The sequence below is a fragment of the Leptosomus discolor genome, chromosome 1 (genome assembly GCF_034619465.1).
Source record: "Leptosomus discolor isolate bLepDis1 chromosome 1, bLepDis1.hap2, whole genome shotgun sequence".
Lineage (NCBI taxonomy): Eukaryota > Metazoa > Chordata > Aves > Leptosomiformes > Leptosomidae > Leptosomus > Leptosomus discolor.
The window spans coordinates 47,248,026-47,273,144 of NC_141391.1; the positions used below are offsets into that span (position 1 = coordinate 47,248,026).

At 44.0% G+C, this 25,119-nt stretch overlaps 1 protein-coding gene across 2 annotated transcripts in view; it reads left to right on the forward strand.

The window, feature by feature from the left end:
• The first annotated feature begins 2,668 nt into the window (after nt 1–2,668).
• SLAIN1 (SLAIN family member 1) overlaps nt 2,669–25,119 on the forward strand; it is a 58,568-nt gene continuing 36,117 nt past the window's right edge. For both annotated transcript variants that reach the window (XM_086482011.1, XM_086482012.1), the window contains exons 1-2: nt 2,669–3,162; nt 6,396–6,535. In XM_086482011.1, coding sequence (XP_086338137.1) covers nt 2,669–3,162; nt 6,396–6,535 — 634 coding nt within the window. The remainder of the gene's footprint in view (nt 3,163–6,395; nt 6,536–25,119) is intronic.

Sequence of the window (25,119 nt, forward strand, 5' to 3'; positions counted from 1 at the left end):
CGACACCTTGTGCCGGACGGACTGTGACCCCCATTCCCTGCCCCCTGCGCTGCTGGGGGGGAAGAGGGAGCAGAGCTGAGCCCGGGAAGTTGGGAGGGGTGGGCGGAAGGTGTGTTGTATTTAAGACCTGGTTGTAATTCTCATTATCCTTGATGATGGTGATTGTTCATCAAATGTATGTTGTTATCCCCAAGTTGAGTCTGTCTGTTTCCTGTGACCATAACTGGTGAGTGAGCCCTCCCTGTCCTTTGTCTCAACCATGGAGCCTTTTGGTTGTGTTTTCTGCTCCCCATCCCTCAGGGGACAGGGTAGGGGTGAGCGGGTGGCTGCGGGGTGCTTTTGTTGCCAGCTGGGTGGGCTCAAACCATGACAAGCATGCACAAGTTTAAGCTGTTTTCTACCCGTACTACTGGATGGAAATGAGGCTCAAAGCAGTCCCACTCAAGGAAGAGCCAGACTTCTGGACCATTTTCTTGGGGACGAGATGCAATGAGCCTGATCCTGGCTATGATCAATTCATCCTGACTGCCTGGGAAAGCTTTTTTTACCCATGCTACGGCACTATGCTTGTCCTCGGGAACTCAGTTCTGAAAGTCTGCATGAAACAGTTGCGTAGGTGGCACAAACAGTAAATGGCAGTTGAAAATTTACAACTACTTTTACTCATAACTGAGGACAAGCATTTCCATGGCGATTCTAAAGATCCTATGCTATGATGCCACATTCTCCACTGTGTCTCCAAATATGTCTGCTGATGTATCTCCAAACAGGTGTCTGCATTAGATTTTTTTTTTAAGGATGCAATATCCTGACTACACTGTTATGTTCCTGTTCTGGCATTGTATATTACTGATGTCTAATAAACTCAATATTACATACACTGCTAATTAACTTTTTTATCACTTCATAGTCTTATTGGATTAGCATATGCATTTCTAGTACCATTATTAGTGATAACAACTGAGAGATACACCTTTTGCCTGGGGCTAAACATCTAGAAACTCAATTCTGCTTTTACTTATGGGAATAAAGATTACACCTATCTGTAGTAGTGAAAACTGGATTATTTTACTCACTCTTATGACGCATGGCAGAACTGGGGCCAGACAGTTTTTACATTCTGAACTTTTTTCCACTTCTTTCTTCCAAAGGGACAGAGAAGACCAAACAAAAGTTTTGGATTAAGCGCTCTCTGGTTGCAATGTAGTACACTGGGGGCTGTACATAATCTTTTCAGTGATAAAAGTTAGATTATCTGGAAGTCAGTGCTTTGTGTTCTGCTCTATCTTCCTTTCCAGCCATTCTTGTAGTACCAGTTGTTACTACTTGCACTGTAAGAGCACTTAAAAGACTGACAAACACTGCTGTTGTCCTGTGCATGTGTAGAAGAAAGTTTCCAGACTATAAACAAAAGAGAAAAAACTGATAGCCTGGATGATTTCAAAGTTGACTTATGCACTCAACAGAGAACTAGTGTCTGTTCCTCCTTACGTAAGGAACCTGAGACAGCCATGAAGCAACATGAGGGCAGTGGTGGCTGTTACTGCTACTCCTCTGCCTAAAGCAGGTGCTCAGGAATTGGGTAGCCACCGACTGGTAGCGATTATCAGTGGGTGGCCAAGCAACTTAAAGGCTTCCTGGAGATTTGTTCCCTATTTCATATCAGAGCTTTAGGAGACTTCAGGACAGTAACCTGGGAGGTCGTCTCCAAGCTGCCTTGGGCAACAGTCACTCTTCACTCACCTGCTAGGGTGGGAGGAAGGGACACAAGCAATTGTTTCTTTCAATGCCGGGCAATGAAGGACAACGTAAAAACACTACCATGAGTGAACATTAATCATCTCTCTCTCTCGAAGACTTTAAGGTTACAAACCCATCTATGTTATCTGGACTGTGTTAAGGGAAGTGATTTCTACACGAGGTGCCTTTCGTCTCAGGGGTTCTCCTGTACATAAACGATTATGTAGATGTGTAGTTTTCTACTACGCTTGGTTCAGTCTTCTTGCTTCAAGACCAATGCATCTTCACAAATACGTTGCCTTCCTCGCTATGAATCTAAACTCTTAGAATCAGCGTTTCAAACCACAAACACCCGCTTTTGGCTGAATTCGTTCAAGCCCAACAAAGCCTCTATTTGTGATTCCCATTCCCATCACACTTCCAATCTGCATAATTACAACCCTGACACCACCAGGCTCTAATTACACGCCTCACGAGAGGAGCGCCGTCCTGGGCCAGATCCAACCAGCGGGGGGGTCGGGGGGAAGGCACCTTTGTTTAAAGACCCTCGCTGAGGCGGCCCCCGCCGCCCCCGGGGCTACCCGCGGAGGTCCCCGCTGAGGCGGCCCCCGCCGCCCTTCCCCTGGGCTGATGGCGGGGGAACCGGGCGGCTCTTTGTTCCCGCCGTGTGCGTGTGCGCGGCGCTCCGGCTGCCAGAGTGGGAGGGGATCCCACCCGCGTCCTCGTCCCCGTCGCCGCTGACGGGAGGCGCAAGAGCGGCGGAGCGGGGGCGGGCAGCGCAGCGCAGCGCAGGGCCGGGCCGGGCCCCCAGCGCGGCGAGCGGCGCTCCCCGGCGCTCCCGCCTCCCCGCCGCCCGCGGGGGCCGGGCGCTGCCCTCCGGCGGCGCGGCGGAGCAGGTGCCGGCGGCGATCGGCGCCGGGCCGGCAGGATGGAGGCTGCTTTGCTGAAGCCGGCGATGATGGCGGAGGTGAAAGGGAGCGGCGCCGGCCCCGCCGTCAGCGCCGAGCTGGAGGTGAAGAAGCTGCAGGAGCTGGTGCGGAAGCTGGAGAAGCAAAACGAGCAGCTCCGGAGCCGCGCTGCCGCCGCCGCCGTGACCACCGGCCCGCCCAGCCCGCACCTGCTGCTGGCCCCGCCGCCGGCCCCCGGCGGGCTGCGCCCCGCCAGCCCCCCCTCCACGGCGGGCGGTGGGGCCGCACCGTGCATGCCCAGCCCGGTGCCCACCCTGCTGTGCGCCGCCGCGCTGGGCCCGCCGGAGCCCCTCGCCTATTTCAAGCCCTCGCCCGGCCTGTCGGCGGCCGGCGGCGGGGGGCAGGAAGCCGGCGGCGGTGGTCAGGGGGCGGCGGCGGCCACGGCCACGGTGCTGGACGAGGTTGCGGTCCTGGAGCTGGAGGACGGCTGCTGCGGACAGGACGAGGATACATGGTACTTGCGGCTCGGCCCTGCCCCGCCCCGGCGGTGCCTCCCGGACCTCGCTGTCCGTCGCGCCCCGCTCCCCGGCCGAGCTGGCGGCGGCCACTGCCTCCCGCAGCGCACACCCCGCTGGCGCTCTCCAGGCTCTGATTGGCATTAGCCCCGAAATCCACTTGATCTCGTTCTGCTTAAACTTAAATCTGCCTTCTTTTTTTTTTTTTTTTTTTTTTTTTCCTCCCCTAAAACGTGTCATCAGTGCGGTTAACCCTACCGACGGACGGGGCCGTGTCTGGGGTGGGGTTCAGGTGGGGGCTTTGCCCCCCGCCTCGGCCAGGGGGTTGCGCCCTCGGCGGGGTATTTGTGCTCGTTTTCCCGTTTGAGGAAGATAGTCTCTTTAATTTCAGGTCTCAGCCTAGTTTCAGCCTGCTGTTTACATAAGGAATTAAAAATAGCGGAATTGTTCCGGGAAAACCTTTATCTGACCAGTGCTGCCTCCCCATCCTAAAAATCTCTGCCCAGTTGTCGCCGATCTTCAGGGACTTGGGAGGGCTTTTGTCTTCTAGACATTGATCTAAATGGTTGGTTGTGTATGTTAAGTGCCCATGTAGCTCCAAAAGGCACGGCTGGGTGCTAGTAAATTGAATAAAGCAGAAATGAATAGCAAATGAATAAAGCAGAAAATAAAATCGGCCTAGAGGAATGATTACACTCACTTAAAAACAAATAGAAGGGGAAATTATAGACTAGAGAGATAGATAAATAAGTAAGCTTGGTGCCTCAAAACTTGTCTCAGCAACGTGGATGAACATTGTAGGGACACAGCTGGAATACGAAGGAAATCATTGGCTGCGTAACTGTGTTAAATGTAATTGAGGCTCAATTGTTTTAAAATGTCACTAATAAAATACAGGTTATCTATATTTAAATAACTGGTTTAAGTGTCTATCGAAGCTTCAACATGTTTTTTTTATGTGGCTATTTTTTTAAGTCGAGCTGAAGTTTACATCAGCTGAGCATAAAATACAGTATAATGCAGCTGAGATGCATTTAAACATCTTTTTTTTTTGGTAGAGGAGAAAGGGTTTAAAAATTAATCTAAATATCATAAATATTTCTTGAATGCTGGTTGTGTGTACTTCGTGCTACAAATAGTACTATGCTGCAGTTTTGGAAAATTGCTTTTGAGAATCATCAACAAATTGTGTGGAAATTTTTGTCAGTGTTGTTTCATTGTGTGGGCTGTTAGTCTGCGCAGGGCTGTTTTAGATGTTGTTGGTCCTGACTTGAATCAAATTTTACCTCGATCCTAACCCCTAGCTTTCCTTCACATTAAGGAATATTGGATTTGTTTGATCCCATCCTGTTAAACAAAATGTTTTCCCTGTTTATATTTCAGGGCAATACAATGTCAGTGTTATTTGATGTGCCTCGGTAGAGTTTCCTATTTGATTTGCCCCCTGGAAGCAATGCTAAACGCTTTTTGGGGGCCAAAACTTGGCTTCATGTCGCACACATGTGTGTCCACAGGAAGAATTTCATGACAGGGATTTGTTAACAAATTTATTCCACTAAGAGTGAGTTGTTTTAACCGTTGAAGGCTTTTAGTTCAAGGCTAAATCTCTGTCATTGTCCATGAAAGGTCAGCTGTGTGATGCCAGCTGCTTGGGGCTCTTTTGTAATGTCAGTCTTTAAAGCAAACTGTGATATGGAAAGCCAAAGACCAATGGGTATCCTAGTTGTTGATTAGTAATATTAGGCTGTATAATACCTTTGCTTTTTTTTAACTCCAGTTACAAAAAAAAAAAAAAAAAAAAAAAGAGCATCGTGGCAGACAAGTCAAACCTCTTTTTGCTGTTTAGCTTTTTGCCCAAATGTCTGATCATCAGATGTTTAGCTTTTGAAGCACTTCCGCAGGTTGACAGAAAAGCTTAGACCTTTTCTTTTCTTTTTTTCGTTTCTCTCAGTATCATTTTTTAAATGTGTAGCCAGGCACTGCAGGAAGTCAAGAGAAATGAGTCCTGTCCTCAGAGAAATAGTTGATCTCTGCTGAGATTGCCAAGAGAGATAGCAATCGTGGTGAGGATATTTACTCCTTGTGAGCTGGACAGAGAGTGCTGATTGATTTCAAAGGGAAAAAAACCCTGAGCAGACATGGGAGAAAGGTTGCTCTTGGTGGACCTGGGTAGCTGTTGAGCCAAAACCTTGAAGGTGAGAGGCTGCTACCTGTTAGTGGTCCCCTGAGGAGCTTAAGCCTTTTTTTTTCGTTCTTGCCTTTTGCACATGCTGCATGAAGGCCAGATTCCTTTGCAGCCTGTGGAGTGTTTTGCTGGTGCCTGAGAATCTGCCTCTGACTCTCTGCAGCCCCATCGATCCGAGGTGATCAGGCCAGGGAGCTGTGAGCTGTCTCTGGCAGCCAAGAATAGCTCCTTTCCTGAGGGACCTGCACTCTCACAGGTGAACTGGTGTCTGCTCATATCTGCTAATCTTCAAGGGCAACAGCAGCCACGCAGATCCCAGCTTCAAGAATTTCCCCATGAAATCTTCTTTGATACCTGTCTTCCTAATGTGCTTGACCGTCTGATGAGTTGCCTACTCTTTGCTGAGAATAACGCATATCCACTAGCTTTTCTTGTGTGGTTTTGTTTTTTTTTTCTTTCTGGAATTGAATATCAAAATTGGATTTTCATTGTTTCTCAGGAAATTTTTCTAATCTTTAAAAATCTGACTTGAACAACATTTGGTTCATCTGGGAGAAGATACTGTATATGAAAATTAAATGATAAGCAGCACTCTGACAAGTTGATTAAGTTGTTATAGGTAAAAGAGTGAAATAGATAACAATGAAATTGTGATTTAAATGTAAAATCAAATACTGAAATTATCTAATCTCCAGTACAGATAGATATAAAAGGGCAAACTGACAGCATCTTTGGTGTGTGTACAGCACTTAATGCACTTGAAATTCAGACTGTGGTAATGAAGAGATGTAAGGTTTTTATGAGAAGTCTCAAACTTCGTTTTGCCGTGCCAGACCTGTAGAGATCATGTTTTGTCACCTACTTTTCTGAAGAAGGAAGAAGAAAACTAATGTAAACTCTTCTACTTCAGAATATCTTTTGCTATTAGATACCATATTACAGAGCTTTGTGGTGTTACAAATTACTAGTGGGCAGGAAAGTCAGAATACAAAAGTAAACTTCTACGTATTGCATATTTTGTTGATATTTGTGTGTATTTTGGTTAAGGTTGTACGTCTTGCCTACCAAGACTCTCACTCCTCAAGAGAAATCACTGAGTCCTCTGCAGTGGTGCAGGCGTGTTCTGGATCATCCAAGTCCTGAGATAGAGGCTGCAAAACGTTCCCTGTGCTTTAGACTGGAACAAGGTAATCCTATTCTTTGAATTTCTTTACTAGTAAGTTGGCATTTTTGGTATGCCATTCCACTCATGTTTGGTGTTTTTCACAATTTAGCAAGCATTAAAAATGACATGCTGTTTTTTTTTCCTATATACTCAAGTCTTCCTCCACTACACAAATGCTAACAATTGTTTGCTTTTTTTTTCTGATCATGCATTTTTTAACGTGTTCTCCTTCTTCATTATCCTTTTCTTCCTCTGCATGGCTCTTGATTTTTAAACTTGGCAGCTTTTTTCTATTGCTTAAAACAGTGGAACTCTTGGCAAGAAAACTTTGATGCTAACTTTAGTATTGGTATCTGTATTGAGATTGTAAAAACAGTGCTTTTGATTTTTTTGTAAAGTCAAAATTATCACAGTGCTATAAATTTTTAAATGCGTGTTTGTCCACATCTAATGTAGTAACAGGAGTTTGCTAAGTACAGGACAGACCAAGAAGAGCTGTAACTTGGCTGCTAGCACTGCTTTGAGGGGCCCTCAGCAGTCTCAAGTACTGGGGTCAGTCTGATGGCAGTTTGATGTTAGTGAACTTGTAGAGTTATATCTGGGTGAGCTGAATTTTGTTTTAAATAAATACCAGCCAGCATTATTTTTACTTTTTTACGATCTGGGGTCCCATTAAGATTGTTGTAAGTGTTGTTGAAGAAAGTGATTAAGGTAGGCTATTATCTTAAGGTTTATAAGTCACTAGGAAAGAAGCAGCAAATTAATATAGGAAGATGGAAGGAGAATGAAATAAAGCTAATGACAATATGAACATATGGTTGTATACAGCCATTATTAAGAGAGATTAATGTTCTTATATGCTTTGGAGGATATGGGTAGCTGTGAATTAGTCTCATCCAAAATTGGACATTTAACTGAAATGGTCTCTGAAGGCATCTCATTGCATTGTCCATAAAAGATCCTACAATGATTATCGTCCTAGAAATATTTTGTTGAGCTCATTTGCCTAAAGTTACGTGAGCCAAACTGTGGTTCCCATGTTGGTAATCATCCCACCTAACTTTAGGGTGGAATTTGGCTTGTGATTTGGACACCTGAGTTCAGGCATCTGTAATGTGAGCTGGGTGTTCGTGCTTGGCAGTCAATGGGAGTCTTGTCTGTAGAGTCAGAGGAATCATGGCAGCTGTTCAGGTGATGAGGTGTAGGTGTTGGCCTTAGAATGAAGTCAGTAGCTTTCTTGAGTCCACTGACAGTAATGGGTGCCTGGCACTCAGTTCCCATCTGGTCACCCAAAGGCACTACTGTGTGGTGTAGGGCACCTCAGTGTAGAGCTGAATCCCAGTGTAGACGCTCCGTTTAGACTGTCCAACACAGGCATCTAGTGCCATTTGAGATGGCCTCAGTTACCCTGGCTGACCTCCAGCTTCCACTCAGGGTGGATACTGACCTTCCATAGGTCCTGTGCCTTATCTGCCATTTCTTTGATGATATCTTGGCCTCCCAAGGGCCTCTCGGGCGGCCCAGTGCATCTGGGTATGGGCAACTGAATCAAGTTCACAATGTCCATGTGGAAACAAGCCAGAGGAGTGTGTGACCTGTTTTTCCCTTACAAGGTATTATTTAAATTTAATAGGCAATAAAGACACTAGAAAGGCAAATTTATTTTTTCAAATTTTGGTCACTCTATGGTTATTGGTTCAATCTCTCTCTGTGCAGAAGTACAGTAAGTGATATATGTCACATAAGGTTATGTTGACAATGAGTTGCTTTGATCTAGACGTTCCACTCATGGTGATGGGTTCATGGTTTTCCTGGGCTCTGTAAAATGTTTCTAAGAAATTATATGCCATGTATAAAACTGATTATGGGAGCGCTGTGTTCAAGGAGGGAATGGACTCGTGTTGCTACTGCAGCAATTCTATGCTAAAATTGTTTTAATTAATAATTCAGTTAGACTTGATTAACTCTGGTATGTCTAAAGATTTTCTTTTTATCACTTACACCTTTACAAATAATATATGATAAGCAAATGTCATATTTCTTACCTTAACTTTGTAGAAGTTGGTTTCACAATATTTATTTCTTCCTCAGTTTTGAAAACAGATGAGAGTTTTTTTTCTAAGAATCTGATAATTCTGTTTTAAAAGTACAACAAACTTTCTGTAACCTGACTTTCCTGGGTTTTGTTTTGCAGTGCACTCTATCAGTAAGTGTATGTGTATAAATATGTACACATAATTTTATCTTAATATTAAAATTGACTCAGTAAGAATGGCATTCTTCTTTTCTGGTACTAAAGTTTCAAAGTTTGTACTTCTAAGTTGTAGTTTTCCCCTTTGCAAGGGGAAACTAACTAAAATGCAAGGGCATTTTAGAGGGGATTTTGAAATTTAGTTGTGCCTCTTCTGTTTGGCAGTGAGTCAATGGTAACACTGAAGTACTTGGGAATTAAGTGTGTAGTCAAAAACCATTTATAATGTACCAATGTGTGATTTCTGAAATGGCTTATAGGTAGAATTCACTTAATAATTTTGGCCGTGGTGCATTAGCCAAAAATTAATCTAGTTTAGCTTGTCATAGCTTTATAGGCTCTGTAGTATGCATAGAAATAAAAAGTGGTAAAAATCAATTTTTGTCTGCAAAGTCAGCATATATGAGTAAGTGCACGCAGAGAGAAGAGCTGTGAGCCAAAAGTAGTAAAGTTTTGTCAGGCTGTTTTTCTGAGTTTTAACTAATTAATTCCTGTTCCTTTCTTAAGATTTTAAAATCTCTGCTCATTTATTCCTATTTATGAAAATTTTGCTTATTATATGATATCCTGATTTTCATAAAAGTCCTCATTTGTCTGAAATACCACAGCATTCTGATAGCTCATAGCAAGGCTAAAAGTCTTGTTGAGAGACTTTGGCCAAAGCAGTCCTAGATAATTAAATAATACAGTGACTACTTGGTCTTTCAGGCTGGAGAATCACTGCGATGGTGCTATGTTACTTTCCACCTTGTTCGTGCCCACTAGCCTGTTTCTTTTCTAGTGAAAATGACTGTGTGAAGTATTTCATGATGGAAATAGATTTCATCTTAGCACAGTGGTGGTCTCAAGCAGATGGTTCTGCTGTGAAGCACTTTGAGAACTTGGACAAGCTTGTCAGTGTTCCTCTGGTCTACCACTAAGTATGTAAAGCTTACATCTAGTTTATCATGAACTAGGCTTATTACAAGCCATGTTTCTGTGGATTAAGTATGCTAGCTTTAAGAAGGATGAGAGCTAAATGTAACCTCCTATGATAAGATCTTTGCTTAGCTTTTTCCTGTTTTCCATGAGCAATTCTAGCATTGAGGTAGTATTTGGTGGGGGGGGTGTGTGTGTGTTTGTGTTTTTGTTTGTTGTGGTTTTTTTTTTTCCTCCCTCTGTGGCCTGACCTGGATCACTGCTTTCTTTTTGCTCTTCTCAATCATCTTTTGTTTGAAACCTTTCTGGTTTGTTTTGTTTACAGCAGTTCTCTATCTACTGTAGAGTCAGTTCCCTCTCCCTTTGGTTTTTAGTATTGCTGTCTATTTTATTTCTTTACATTAATTCAAACCAACATCCCCACATCCCCGTCTTATTTTTCTATATTTTCTTGGTAATAGTTGGAGATGTTGGGACATGTCAATACTAAGCCCAGTGAGCAGAGAGATGTCATGGGCAGACTTCCTAGCTGATGCAGATGGGTATAACTCCTCTGAAAATCGATGAGATTGTGTTGATTGACACCAAGGCTGAAGATACCTTATATAGCTTCACTTCTGTAAGATTCTGTGGAGCAGGCAGCTGGATAAACTGAGGAGTTAAGAGGCTTAGCAAGGAGTCAGTCTGTGGAAGCTCAGCTTTTATGCAGCGCTTCAAAGCATATCTCATCCAATTCAGCCTTCCAGACAGGAAACTTCTATTGGAGAATATGAAGTATTGGCTAGATACAGAGTTTGGCTTAGATCAGAGCTCTTATTCAGAAATGCTACTTCAGATGTTTAAAAAGAATAGGCAACAGAAGTCTGTAGATTTTGCAATTTATAGTCTTAAGATTAAACTCTACTTAATTTCTTAAAATGAGTTCCGTGCTTCAGGATGAATGCTGTTATGTCATCTGTGGATGATAAGGTATGTTGTGGAACAGATCCATTGTAGTTTCTCTCCAATTGCTTATGATTTCACAAAACCTGAGAATCTCATCAGTAAAATTGTAGCTTTTATTGTGCTGGATCCCAGTGTCACATGTCAGTTAAGTCTGATGTCCAAACATAAACATACCTGAAGAAAAACTGGGGGGCATATTTCATTTGATGGTGCTATATTCTTTTTACCTGTTTAAAAAAAAAAAAAAAAAAATATTTTACAGCTGGTAGAACCCCAGGCAGTTTTAGCTGAATGTGAAACTTGTTGCTTACACAGAAAGAGGCGAGGTTCTATCCCGTTCTAATTCTCTTCCTCTTCCCAAGGGTTCGTAGTGAACTCATTTAGTTTGGAGTCTTTCAGATATAAAATACATTTCATCAACTGTTAAGAATTGCTGTCATAGGGAACTTCTAGCTCATTAACAGCAGAAGCAAATGAAATATACTGTAAGCAGACGAAAGCTTTTATTTGTATACTTGAGCTGGATCCAGTGCTGCACGCAGTGCAAGGTGGGATTTTTTTATTATTCTGAAATAGATTTAAGTTTGTTTGCTGTCCATTGATGCATCACAGATGTATGTTGTGGCACTGAGGACTGGATTAATAAGATTTAATGCAGCTTTCTCATCCTTATTTTTCATATGTAATGGACATTAAAGTTTTAAGTAAAATGCTTTTGGGGTAGCAAATGATAACGTGCTGAAGCTTGCAGATGATTGGATTGTTGTTTCCATCACAAATAATAAAATGTCTAAAGCTCTAGAAAGAATGAAAGAAGTGGCATGACTGATTTGGTTCCTTTTCATGTATGTTTCTGATAATAAAAGGTTATGAGCAACTGTAACTCCTGTCAGCATCTGAGCATCTTTCAGGGAATGTGACATCTCAGAGGATGGGATGCATAGCAGTCTTCCACTGCAGTACAGGCTTAGTGCTTGGAGCACACATGTACGTGCAGAGGAGTTATTTCCTATTAGATTTCATTTATTTGAAGTAACCTGTTGTAGTACTTCCAAGCAGCTCTTAGAGATTTTGCAAATGCTGATATCACTGGATTTTCTAATACAGCAGCTGAGGATGATTTGTATATTTCAATTGGGAAAAACTCGAGTTTGATATTCCACTTGGAAGCGTGTGCTTGCATTTCAAACAGAATTATTTCTCTCTTGCACTGGAACATTTCTACTTTGCAAGTACACTTCAAGGTAGAAGTGATTGGTTGAAAACCCTTATGGCAACAAATGCATAGAAGATCAGACACTTCACTTTTTATTCATTTCACACATATCCCTTGCCTTTTTAATATGGCTCTCAAATATGACTTCTTTTTATTTAATTATAATATGCATACTGTTTAAGAATTTCATTTCCTATTTGAGGATTGCTTGTTGTGCAGCTCATAATTAAATATTTTTAGAATTGATTTTTGGTTGTCATTATACCTAAAAGGAGATGCTGAATTCTGAAGTCTGTGTAAAAGGTGGTAGAGAGGTGGTGTTGGATCTTACCTCAGTTGAGAAGATACCCATCCCATTTTAGAATATTAAGTGTTTTATTAATCCACGCTAGCTACTGAGCTGGTTAAACACCTAGAAACACTGTCAAATTTTATGTGAGGATTTCAATAGACTTATTTAAAGTAAGAATAATTTGGACTTGGAATATAGGCTCAAAGTCTACTATGCAGCCTACATCTAAAAGCAATAGTAGTAGCATCAACACTGACAGTTACGCTAAAACTACAGGCACAATTAGTGTTATCCAGCAGAGTACTAATCACTGGTTTTGTTTCCAAAGCACACAACTATTTTCCTGGGTAGAAATCAAAAGAAAACCTAGGTTTAATTAATGGGCAATTGAAAGTTTACCCTCTGAGGGTATTTCTAAAAAGGGCTGTTCTGGAAGCTCTCATTTCATTTTTGCCCCTGATAGTCTATATGTGTTGCTTATTGTTTGTTAGTCCCCAAATTATTATTACAGCTTTTGTCTATACATTTTGACTTTCACTGCCTATTTTTGGTGTCTGCAGAAAGGAGGTGGGAACAACATTTCAGAATGTAGACGAGCCTCCCCCATGTGGCATGTAGAGGTAGCACTGCTTCTTTACCAAAATACTTCTGTATTTTCACTTTCAGGGAGATTTTTGGTTCTTGTCTTCATAGCACTGCATCTTTTGGGAAGCTTTTGTTCAGATTGTTTTGTTCCATGACCCCTAAGGATCTTTTAAGGCTTGTTTACTACTGAGATATAGTCCTGTAAATATGCTGTACAGTCTTTGTTCTCAGCAGCTGACATCTCATTTTAATATATTAGAAAGAAGTGGATTATCTGCACTTGCTTTACAAAGTGTTCCACATCCAGCATATCTCTCTTTGTTTTTTCTGGAAATAAAACATTTATACCAGTAATTGGCTTTTACTTAGAAATCATGCAAAAGTTCTTTTAATACAATAAAACTTTTTTGACTCTACCTGATAATGAAATGTGGTCAGCGAGCTCTAATCTGAATGCTTGTATGGCCTGGGCGTTCACAGATTTGATTATTTTTTTTATGTCGCAAGACAGAGGGTTAGTTAGTATGAGTGACAGAGACACAGGAGTTGATAAAAATCAAATTCCCAAGTCTTTTATATAATTTTCTCTCATGAACCTCCCCTAAAATATGATTTTCTTAATTTTACTTGTAGATGGGATATATTTGTCGAATTTGTAATTACAGAAAATATTTTCTTGTGGAAATATTCCCTTTGGGGGGGTGTTACTAAGCCATTCTTAAAGTCTTTGGATGTGGCTTGATCAAATACTGTAATTGATTACTTAATTAAAAGCTTCACACTTCTGGGAAGACTGAAGGAGAAAAGTAGTGTAAGTCTGCCTGCAAGACTAAAAATCACTTTTCTCAGGAAAAAGAAATAAGCTTAAACTTAGGTAATTCTTGTTTTGAAAAGAATTTGCAGCAGTTTAGAGATTACATTTTTACTAATTTTAAAGAATCATAAGAAAATAAGTTACAAAATAGACTTCAACATGTTGTTGAATATTTTAGTTTATGATTAAAGTATTTGTAAGATGCTATGGAAAACTAATATGAGGTAATAATTTATTTCAAAGTGACATTGAACTGATAGCTTAGGCATTATTTATTTTGTTGTTTTATTTATTTTATATGTTGTTTTATTTAGTTAGTGTATTGTTTTGCCACAATTAAAAAGTCACGTAAACCAAGACACAAGAGGTGAATTTGGACCACCATTACCACTTTTACAATGTAAAGTACCTGCAAATTGATTCTACCCATCTAGATGAGCTGAGATTGTACCCACCTTGTAGCACCAAAGAAATCTGTATGTCAACACCATTTTGGGATAGCTTTATCTTGAAAGCAGAAGCATGGAAGCTGAACGTACTCAACCCTGTGTGTCCCCCAGGCTGCAGAGTGGCATTGCAAATGCATTCTGACTTGGAACAAATAAGTTTTCCCACCTTTTCTCTTCATTATGTAGTACTAATATTGATCTTGTTACGTGTGCTGTATTAATTCAGGTAAGATGACTTGTACCTGAAGTGTGCAATTCTTAAATGGTTACAGATGGAGGTAGAGGTGGCTAACTTTGATGAAGATGTCCTCATGTAGTCAGATAAATTCCACTGTAAGAGTTGATGAGTTGTATCTATTGCTGTGTAGGAGAGAAGATCAGTTAATTTCTCTTCTTGTTTAGTTTTGTCTGCAGCTGCTGGGGGACAGATTGTTTCCGACTAAGTTGGGTAAGCTTTAGTAACTAGAGAGCTCTTGTAATTGTTGGTATTAAAATTTATGATTAATTTAATCTAACTTTAATTGCTAAAGTTAGATACTTAGAAAAACATAGTCGTCCGTTGACTCTGAAGAAGCCAAAGGGCAATGCATCCAACCTGTCTCCATTCTGAAGCAATTGTCTGAACTGAGACTGGAGATACTCATTTCTCTCCACTAATTAGAAAAAAAAACTTGGGTAGTACTTAACATTGGAAGGAATTAGATGACAATATTTATTTATACTTTGAACAAGTCTTGAATACCATCTGCATTTTGCAAGAATAGCCCTGATGCTTTTCTTTCAGAGATGTTTCTCATTGTCCCTTATTTCTTCAGTCATGGCACTTCAGACCTTGCTCATAATCATTTGTTTAGATGCCTAAATTCATTCTGCAGAATGGGGACAAACAGGACGCTTGGGGGGGGGGGTTGTGTGTGTTTTTGCATACTAGTAGCTGATGTGAATCTTTCTGTGATAGTTAGGTATAACAATTTTGTGCCAGAGTCCCTAGACGGTGAAGTAGCTGGTGTAAATGTTATAGTATGTGTCTGCTGGTCTTAACAGAGATACATAGCATATTGCTTTGTGTTGCATCTGAATCAGAGAGGAAAATCTGGGTGATTGAATCTCCCCTGGAAAGAAATTTTGTGTCTCAGTTATCAGAGCCAGACACGGAGCTGTTTATGTTGTATCTGACACTAAGTACCTTGTCCTTGGGTTTCAGGCATTTATTATATGAATTCATAGAACATGATATGGCCCAGATACATTCCACCTAATTTTAGGCATGTGTCTGGTATACCTAATCTAATAGCATAGTCACTTTTGGTGCGATTTATTTATCTTAACAAAGGTACTAAGTGTAATTTGACATGCTCTTGGTCCATGAGATATCCAGATGGGGCAGATAGATGTGATACAGGAACTGCACAACACCCTTGTTCATCTGGACCAGCTAGAGCACCTCAGATGTTATTACATTCTGGTTGTAGACAACTGGATCGTGCCCCTACTGTTTCATGCTGAAGAGTGGGCTCTGCTCCAGACTCCGGATATTTAAATGAAGCTGTCTAAATGTATGAGGTATGTTTAGGGTGACCAAATCCAGTGGACTTCAAGACACAAGGAAGTGCACTGTTCCATTCTCCAGAGCTGAAGTTGTTGGAGTCTCGGTCTCCTCCTCTGTGGTCCACTAAGATGTGAAGCTGCTGCACTTCCTTATTCCCAAGTCTAGCCTGTCCCTCAAGTGTCAGACCACCACTCTCTGGTAGCTGACCCCTAGACCTGTTGTCCTTGTGGTATCCAGCCCCCAAACCTCCAGTCCTATCCACTGACTAGTCTGACTTCATGTTTGCTGGCATCTCACCTGCATACTCATATGGACTTCTATTGTTAGCTGTCCTAGACCGAAAGTCCCTCCAGTGTCAAGACTGTAGACTGTAGTTGCTTGACAGGAGGTTCCCAGACCTTGTGTCCTGCTCACTGGATACTGTGGTTTGAAGTTTGCTGGAATCGCTCTCATACATGTGGCACAGAGGACATCCTTTACACAGAAAAATAGTTGTGAGAAGAGTTCAGTAAGAAGTAGAAAGAGACTGATCAGGTGCAGGGCTGGCTCAGACCAGTGGACTGACCAGCAGCTTGTTTCCATGTGGCCAGCCCTTCTCATCCAGCTTCTCTTTATTTCCCATGCATATTCCTTACTCCTTCATTGTGATCCCCCCCTTTCTTTTTCCTTGTCTCTTGCTGAATAAGCAACCTGTCCCTATCTAATGGGCAATCTTTTGCCCATTGTTCCTGGTTTTGCCACATCTCTACCGTTACCTAAATGATCTCAGCTCTACATGGTATTACGGATGGGGTTACCAAGGCTCTGCTGACCTTGCAGGACTCTGCCCCCAAAGGTCCTTGATACTCCCATTCGGCTGCCTGTGATGTTCAGCAGTTTCTCATGTAACCCCTCTCAGGCCCCTGTGAGACCCAGCCATCCCTTGTGGTGCTGTCAGTCACTTTTGGCAGCTTCACAGCTCACCCCTACCCTGTTCCCTGAGGGATGAGGAGGAGAAGGTAAAACCAAAAGGTGCAAGGATCCAAACAAAGGACAGAGAGGGCTCACTCACCAGTTACGGTCACGGGAAAAAGACACACCTGACTTGGGGATAACAACATAAATTTAATACAAACAATTACAACCATCAAGGAGAATGAGAAATACAACTAGGTCATAAATACAACAGACCTTCCCCCTACCCCTCCCGTCTCCCCGGGCTCAGCTCTGCTCCCTCTCCTCCCCCAGCAGCGCAGGGGGCAGGGAATGGGGGTTACAGTCCGTCCGGCACAAGGTGTCTCCGCTGCTCCTTCCTGCTCAGGGAGAGGGGCCCTCGCAGCCCTCCCCTGCCCCACCGCGGGGTCCCTCTCCCGGCAGACAGCCCTCCGCCCACTGCTCCAACGGGAGTCCTTCCCGCGGGGCCGCAGCTCCCCAGAACCCCCCAGCGCGGGTCCCTCCCGGGGCTGCCGCCCTCCCACCGACGGGCGGCTCCAGCGCGGGCTGCCTCGGAGTCACGGCTGCTTCGGGCCCGGTCCCTGCTCCTCCGGCCCGGGGCCCTCCGCGGGCTGCAGGCCAACCTCTGGGCCACCGCTGATCTCCAGGGGCTGCAGGGGCTCAGCCGCCACCCCACCGTGGGCCGCAGGGGAACCTCTGCTCCGGCACACCTCCCCCTCTCCTTCCTCACTGACCCAGGTGTCCGTAGGGCTGTTTCTCTCTCATCCCCCTCCTCTCCTCTGCTCACCAACAAAGAAACGTGGACAAAGGACTCAATCAACAGGTTCTTGCACTCTTCAGTAGAATTACGGGCAGAGGCATGGATTGGCCTGGCCTTGGCCAGAGTCAGTTCTGAAATTGGAGCCAGGGGAGCTTCTGGAAGTCTCTTATGGGAGCCTCCTCTGTATCTCCCTCCCCCCGCTACCAAAACTTTGCCAGACACCAAACCACCACAATTGATAATGAAATTAATCTCTTCAACAATACATGTATTAACATTGCAGGTGACTTTTAATGTGTAACCTTTAATTTGGTGGAAGGTACTTTGAGGGTTTTGGAAGGGGAATTTGTAATTCTTTTCTAATTAAAACAATCCTATGAGAGAAGGATTCTTTTCTAATTAATTCTGGATATAGCTTCAGGCTATAGCTTTTAAATTATTAATGTGTTGGCATATGGCTCCCATAGTTTTTTTTGTGCATCATACAGCAGTATGCGTTCATTATTTTGTCTTTTCTGTTTAGAGTTGCTTTTTACATATGAAGAAATTCAGTATGCACTTTATATTGATGCTATCATGTCACTGAAAAGCTATCAGCATACAAGAAAGTCGTGCAAGATACTTGAACTAGCGTATTTTTAGCACATGAACAGACTTGAAGTAGCATTAACTGCTTGCCACTTGTTTTAAAGTCACTTGAAAGCCAAGTAAAGATCGGTGTCGGAAAAGAAAATAAGCTGTTAGGGCTATGGGCTGTTACTTGTTTTATCCTTCAGGAATGGATCATATAATGTAATTCCAATTTCATTGGGCCCAAGGTACTACTGCAGTATAGCCATAGTGAAAGAGTAGGATTGAGTGTTAAGTCTTAAGAGTTTGTATCTGACTGGTAGCATGTATTTTTTAATTTTAATTTTAGAGTTGTTTGGCACTACATGTATTTGTGATTTTTTTACTTCGGGGAGTTTTTAATTCGTAACACGTCTCAAGTTTATTCTGGGTGCAGGGAAGGATTTTGTGGCCTGTAGTGTGAGGGTGATAGCAACTTAGTCATTGGTTGTGTTGTTACCTGCAAACACAGAGGACTGGGCTCAGCATCCTAACACCTTAAGGCATTTTCTTCCTAGAATTCCACCATGTCCCTCAAGTAGCTCTTTGAAACACTAGCAAACCTTGATTTTCTTTGTTCCTCCTTACCAACTCATAAGAAAGGCAGGGGAGAGAGCAATTTGTAGGCCAGTGTGAAATAGGGCAGGATGGAGCAATGGAGGGAATCATTGCTTCAGCCTGTTCTACTGTGGTGTCACTAGTTTTCTTTTTTGTCATTTCTGCTTAATGTGTTGCAGTTATATAGCCAACATTAAGAGTACCTCGTGGATGTTATTTAACATATTTTGAAACACTGGGTGTGAAATACTTCACTGTAATCACAAATGGATCTTTATTTATAAGTAAAAAAATAAATTTCAGTTTGTAAGGAGGCACATATGTTCTTGTTGTGTTGGACTTAGTCCAAAAAAGATTTTGTTATTTTTGTCCTATGTGGGTGTTGATAAGTCTGAGAGAATTACTTGTAAGAAACAAAATGGTTTTTATGCAGAAGCTTGAAGAAACATCTCAAACTTTGTTGTCCAAGCCCATTTCTGCTTACTGCGGACATGGTGGTGGAAATGCTCAAAAGATACTGTAGAGTGTGTTTTATTCTGAAAAGTAAGATGTGGGCAGAAGTATGCTGCAGCAGTGTAATAACTGAATTTGACGGTGCTTCTGCAACTTCTGTGCTTTGACTCTTGTGCCATTCTCATGCTTTCTCTGTTGTACTGTACTCTTGGTTGATAATGTTATACTCCTCTCTCCTTAACTGTCAGCATATACCTACATTATTTGTTTGTGAGGAGCAAGGATTACCTCTTTGTTAAATGCTTGTGCAGTTTTTGCTGCAGTGTAGGTGCCTCTGGGAGGGACTCGCAAGGTGAAGTTTACTTAGGGAATCTCTCTTGAGATGTCTGAAATCACCCCAGGGGAGATTAAATTTAGGAATGTGCTCTGAGTTAGTGCCAGGATAAATCAGTCTTTCTCTAGGGAGTCTGAAGAGACTAGTCTGCTTAGGCTAAAAATTGTTATTGCAGAAGCCCCGCTCCCATGACAGTAATGATAGTGGTAACGGTGTCTATATCAAACATTTGTATGTTATTTTACCCATTTTCCTAGAAGTAACTATTTGGTTAGTACTTCTTACTTTTGACTCTAGGTTGGTGCTGAACCTTAATTCTAAAGAAAGATACGTATTTTGAATACTTCATTATATTTGGCAGTCACTTAAACCTCTATCAGAACTTTTCTTAATCCTAAACTTCCATGATTTTTTTTCCCTGTCTGGTGTTAGAAGTCTGAAAAAACTCTTTTACAGTATCTTATTTTTGGAAGATTTTGTATCTTTTCTCTGCTTTGGGTAATAGTGTTAAAACTTCCTCATAATAAGAACTTAACTGTGACAGCTGCTATATTTATCCAAAAGCCACAGGGGTCCTGGAGGGTAAGTGCTGCTTTCGACCTCGTTTTGAGCCTAATGTTTAGCTTTTCCAGCCTGATTCAATATAGGCAGCAGGTATACTTGTGCAAAGAAAGAGAAGTGTGGAATCTTGGAACAGGGTGTTCGAGTCAGAAACTACAGAGAGGCTCTTGCAAAACCCAACTGCAAGAGGTTCACCATATGAATAATGATGGCAAGTAGATACAGTCATAGGGGCAGCTATAATGTGGTGTTTATGGGTGTTTCTTGGATGCAGGGTAAATTGAGGACTAACGGTAAGATTAGAAAAAAATGCAGTTTAGGGTTGATATTTGAATAATTTCATCTTTTTTGTGTTATTATCAAAGTGCCGGGAGCGAGAGGGTGCCCCAGCGCCCCGAGAGGGCAGAGCGAGCGCCTGACGGGGTCAGCTGGGACCCGCCGTGGGCGGGACAGGAGTGGCGGCGGCAGTTGAACAGCCAGTGTGGCCGCCATGTCGGCGTGACTGACGGCGGCCAACCCCCGCCCAGGCGAGAGAAGCCCCAGGGAGCGCGAGCGAGCAGAGCGCGGCCACCAGGGCGGGCAAAGGGGGCGCGGGGCGGCCGTTGGGGCGGCCGTTGGGGCGGCCGTTGGGGCGGCCGTTGGGGCGGCCGTTGGGGCGGCCGTTGGGGCGGCCGTTGGGGCGGCCGTTGGGGCGGCCGTTGGGGCGGGCGGGGCGCAGTCCCTCTCCCGGCTCTAGAGGCCAACTCCACCGGTGGCCATCGCCCTCCCAGAAAAGGACCCAGCTGCGGTTTCCACCCGGCCGAAAGCCACCGCCAGAAGGAGTGTGGCGACCCAGGCGGAGCTCCCGCACAACCCCGCAGCTGTGCAGGTCTCTGGCTGCAGGGAGTGCCTGAGCCTGTCACTGTGCCGGAGGGCAGCAGGGACAGCACCTGTGTGCGGTGTGACCGGGTGGCCGATGTGCTCAGCCTGGTGGCAGAACTGAGAGAGGCAGTGGAAAGGTTAAGGAGCGTGAGGGAGTGTGAGAGGGAGAGAGATGGGTGGAGCTCCACCCTGCCATCCCTGAGGCAAAGGCAGCAGATGGAGGCTCCACAAGAAGCAGAGGATCCCTGCCCTCCTGCCACCAGGCAGAAGGAGGGGACCTAAGGGGGCCGGGGGGGGAGTAGAAACAGGTCGCTGCTCAAGGTGGCAGGAGAATCCCCTCTGGGCCTCCCTCACCTTCCCAGTTGCCCATACACCACAGATATGGGGCTCTAGAAGGTGAGGGCCAGGCAAATGAGGAGGTAGATGAAGGTCCCTCCAGGGAGTTGCCTAGGGAGAGTCAGCCCCACACATTATGACTGCCTCTGTTAAGAAAAAGAAGGAAGGGAGTTGTCATAGGTGATTCCTTAGTGAGGGGAACAGAGGGCCCAATATGCTGACCAGACCCATCCCACAGGGAAGTGTGCTGCCTCCCTGGGGTCCGTGTTAGAGATGTAACTAGGAAACTCCCTAGCCTGGTACGGCCCTCTGTTTATTACCTGCTATTAGTTTTGCAGGTTGGCAGTGATGACGGTGCAGAGAGAAGTCCAAAGGTGATCAAAAGGGACCTGAGGGCCCTAGTGTGATTGTTTGAAGGTTCAGGAGCAGGGAGAATACTGAAAGGAACAGGAAAACACACCTGATGGTTAACATGTGGCTCAGTTGTTGGAGCCATCATTGGAATTTTGGTTTCTATGATCATGGGGAGGCTTACATGGCACCTGCTGACGACAGACTGAGTTCAGCTTTCTCAAAGAGGGAAAAGGATTCTTGCACATGAGTTGGTTGGGTTCATCGAGAAGGCTTTAAACTAGGTCAGAAGGGGGAAGCGGACAAACAAGGCCCACTAGTGATGAACCTAGGGATGGCATGCCATCGTTGGGGCTGAAATCGAAAGCTCAACTCAAGTGCATCTACACCAATGCACGCAGCATGGGCAACAAACAGGAGGAGCTGGGAGCCATTGTGCAGCAGGATAGCTATGAGTTGATCAGCATCACAGAAACATGGTGGGACGACTCTTATGACTGGGAGTGCTGCAATGGATGGCTATAAGCTCTTCAGAAGGGACAGGCAAGAAAGGAGAGGCGGTGGGGTGTCTTTGTACGTTAGGGAGTGTTTCGATTGTGTAGAGCTTAGCGATTGTGCTGACAAGGCTGAGTGCTTATGGGTAAAGATGAGGGGGAAGGCCAACGAGGCAGATACCCTGCTTGGCGTCTCTTATAGACCACTCAACGAGGAAGAAGAGGCAGGTGAAGCATTCTGCAAGTGGCTGGCAGAAGTCTTGCAATTGCGAGCCCTTTTCCTCCTGGGGGACTTCACCTTACCTGATACCTGTTGGAAATACAGCACAGCAGAGAGGAAACAGTCCAGGAGGTTCCTGGGGTGTGTGGAGGATAACTGCCTGACAGAGCTGGTAAGGGAGCCTACCAGAGGAGGTGCCTTGCTTGACCTGCTGTTTACGAACAGAGAAGGACTGGTGGGAGATGTGGTGGTTGAAGGCCATGTTGGGCTTAGTGACCATAAAATGAGAGAGTTCTCCATTTTTGGTGAAGTAAGGAGGGAGGTCAGCAAAAGCACTACCATGGACTTCCGGAGGGCAGACTTTGGCCTGGACACTGGTTGAGAGAGTCCCTTGGGAGACAGTCCTGAAGGGCAAGGGGTGCCAGAAGGCTGGACATTCTCCAAAGAGGAAGTGTTAAAGGCACAGGAGCAGGCTGTCCCTGTGTGCCATAAGGCAAACCTGGGATGGAAGACAACTGGCTGGGCTGAACAGGGAGCTTTTGCTAGAACTCGGAAAAAAGGAGGGTTTACCCCTTTTGGGAGAAGGGGCAGGCAACGCAAGAAGAGCACAGGGATCTCGTTAGGTCATGCAGAGGGAGAATCGGAGAGGTGAACGCCCAAGTAGAATTCAATCTGGCCACTGTCGTGAGAGGCAACAAAAAATGTTCTTACAAATACATTAACAACAAAAAGAGATCCGAGGAGAATCTCTATCCTTTATTGGATGCAGAGGGGAATATTGCCAGCAGGGATGAGGAAAAGGCTGAGGTGCTTAATGCCACCTTTGCCTCAGTCTTTTATAGTCAGACAAGCCATCCTCAAGGTAATCAGCCCCCTGAGCTGGAAGACTGGGACAGAGAGCATGAATCCTGTAATTCAGGAGGAAGCAGTTAATGACCTGCTTTGCTGCCTGGACATTGACAAGTCTATGGGGCTGGATGGGATCCACCAAGAGTACCGAGGGAGCTGGTGGAGGAGCTGGCCAAACCACTCTGCGTCTGGATCGATGGGCAAAGGCCAACTGTACGAAGTTCAACAAGACCAAGTTCTGGGTCCTGCACTTGGGTCACAACAACCCCATGCAGCGCTACAGGCTTGGAGACGAGTGGCTAGAAAGCTGCCTAGTGGAAATGACCTGGGGGTGCTGGTCGACAGCCGCTTGAATATGAACCAGCAGTGTGCCCAGGTGGCCAAGAAGGCCAACAGCATCCTGGCCTGTATCAGAAATAGTGGGGCCAGCAGGAGTAGGGAAGTGATTGTCCCTCTGTACTCAGCACTGGTGAGGCTGCACCTTGAATACCACGTGCAGTTTTGGGCCCCTCACTACAAGAAAGACATTGAGGTGCTGGAGCGTGTCCAGAGAAGGGCAATGAAGCTGGTGAAGGGTCTGAAGAACAGGTCTTAGGAGGAGCGGCTGAGGGTACTGGGGCTGTTTAGTCTGGAGAAGAGGAGGCTGAAGGGAGACCTTGTTGCTCTCTACAATTACCTTAAAGGAGGTTGTAGTGAGGTGGGGGTTGGTCTCTTCTCCCAAGTAAGTAATGATAGGACAAGAGGAAATGGCCTCAGGTTGCACCAGGGGAGGTTTAGATTGGACCTTTTCTTTACTGAAAGGGTGGTAAAACATTGGGACAGGCTGCCGAGGGAAGTGATGGAGTTGCCCGTCTCTGGAGGTATTCAAAAAATGTGTTGATGTAGCACTTCAGGACATGGTTTAGTGGGCATGGTGTTGTTGGGTTGACAGTTGCACTTGATGATCTTAGAGGTTTCTTCCAACCTAATGATTCTATGATAAACGATGAAGAGACTTATATCCCAACAGACACATATCTTTTAATTCCACCTGGTATCTAATTATTATTCCATACTGTTAGGAAAAGGATTGGAAATGGTTCTTCTAGGAGTCTGTTTTTTAAAGAATGGATCCCTTCACCTTTATGCTTACCTCCCTTGCAGATGGTAATGTACAAAAGAAAACAGAATTATGTACGCTAACAGAAATTTTACATTTAGGAAATGTAATTAGTTACATTTTTTCTCCAGCCACCTGTTCTCCTGAGCAATAATTTACATCTTTGATTCAAATTGTTGCTAGCGTATCTGCTTAGCAGTATAGTACATTTCCACTTAGGAGAACTGTCATGCGTCCTGTGTGGCATGTGAAAATGGGGTTCTCTTTTATTAACTGGAGCAAACCCCTGCCTACTTTCTCTGAAGCAGTGTACTAATCATTAGATAATAGTCTTTTTGTTGTTTTACCTCTAGTCCAATGAATAGACTAAAGGAATAGGACACCTTCAGCAGAAGAGCATGAGAGCACCTTGTATAGTAGCTGAGCTCTGATCTGCAAGGGGAGTTGAACAAATAGCTCTTCTCTAGATGAAGCAGAGAAGGGATAAGTAGACTTGCTCTTCATTCTAGAGGAATCCCCTAGATGTGGACTTAGAGTGAAAAGGCGAAGGCACCCTTCATCTTCCTCCGTTTTGTGAATGACAGCTGAGCCCTTCTTGAAATCTGTATTAAAAAATCTGGTTTATTCTCTAAAATAATCCTTTCAACATATTTGGGTTTTTTTTTAAATAAATTTGTTTGCACTGGGTTGAATGTTTACCTTAATTATTACATATTTTTAAAGAGTTTTAGTTGATGTGATTTTATTTTAACATTGTTTCTGGAATGGCACTTTTACTACTGTCTCCTCCCATCTTTCATTCAACTCCTGAGACCAAAGCTACAGAAAGGGAGCCTGTCCAGCTGAGTTCTGTGGGACTGCTGTGATTGCAATGACTCAGCTCCTGTACTGAATGCACAGAAAGATAAATACGATGGCACTGACGATGTTAGACCTACCAGTACAAAGACTGAAGAGACCATAAAGCAGCTGTTAGTTCTCTAAGGAATGAAAACGGCATTTCCAAAAGAGTGGATGCACTGTCATTGGGGTTTTAAAACTGCTTTTGGCTGATCAAACTGGAGATGTCTAATGTACAGTTGCAAGAGATTAGGGAGATTTATTTCTGCACAAAAAAGCCGTATTAGGTTAACTGGTTTTGAAAACAGGCCTCCTTCTCAGACTGAAGT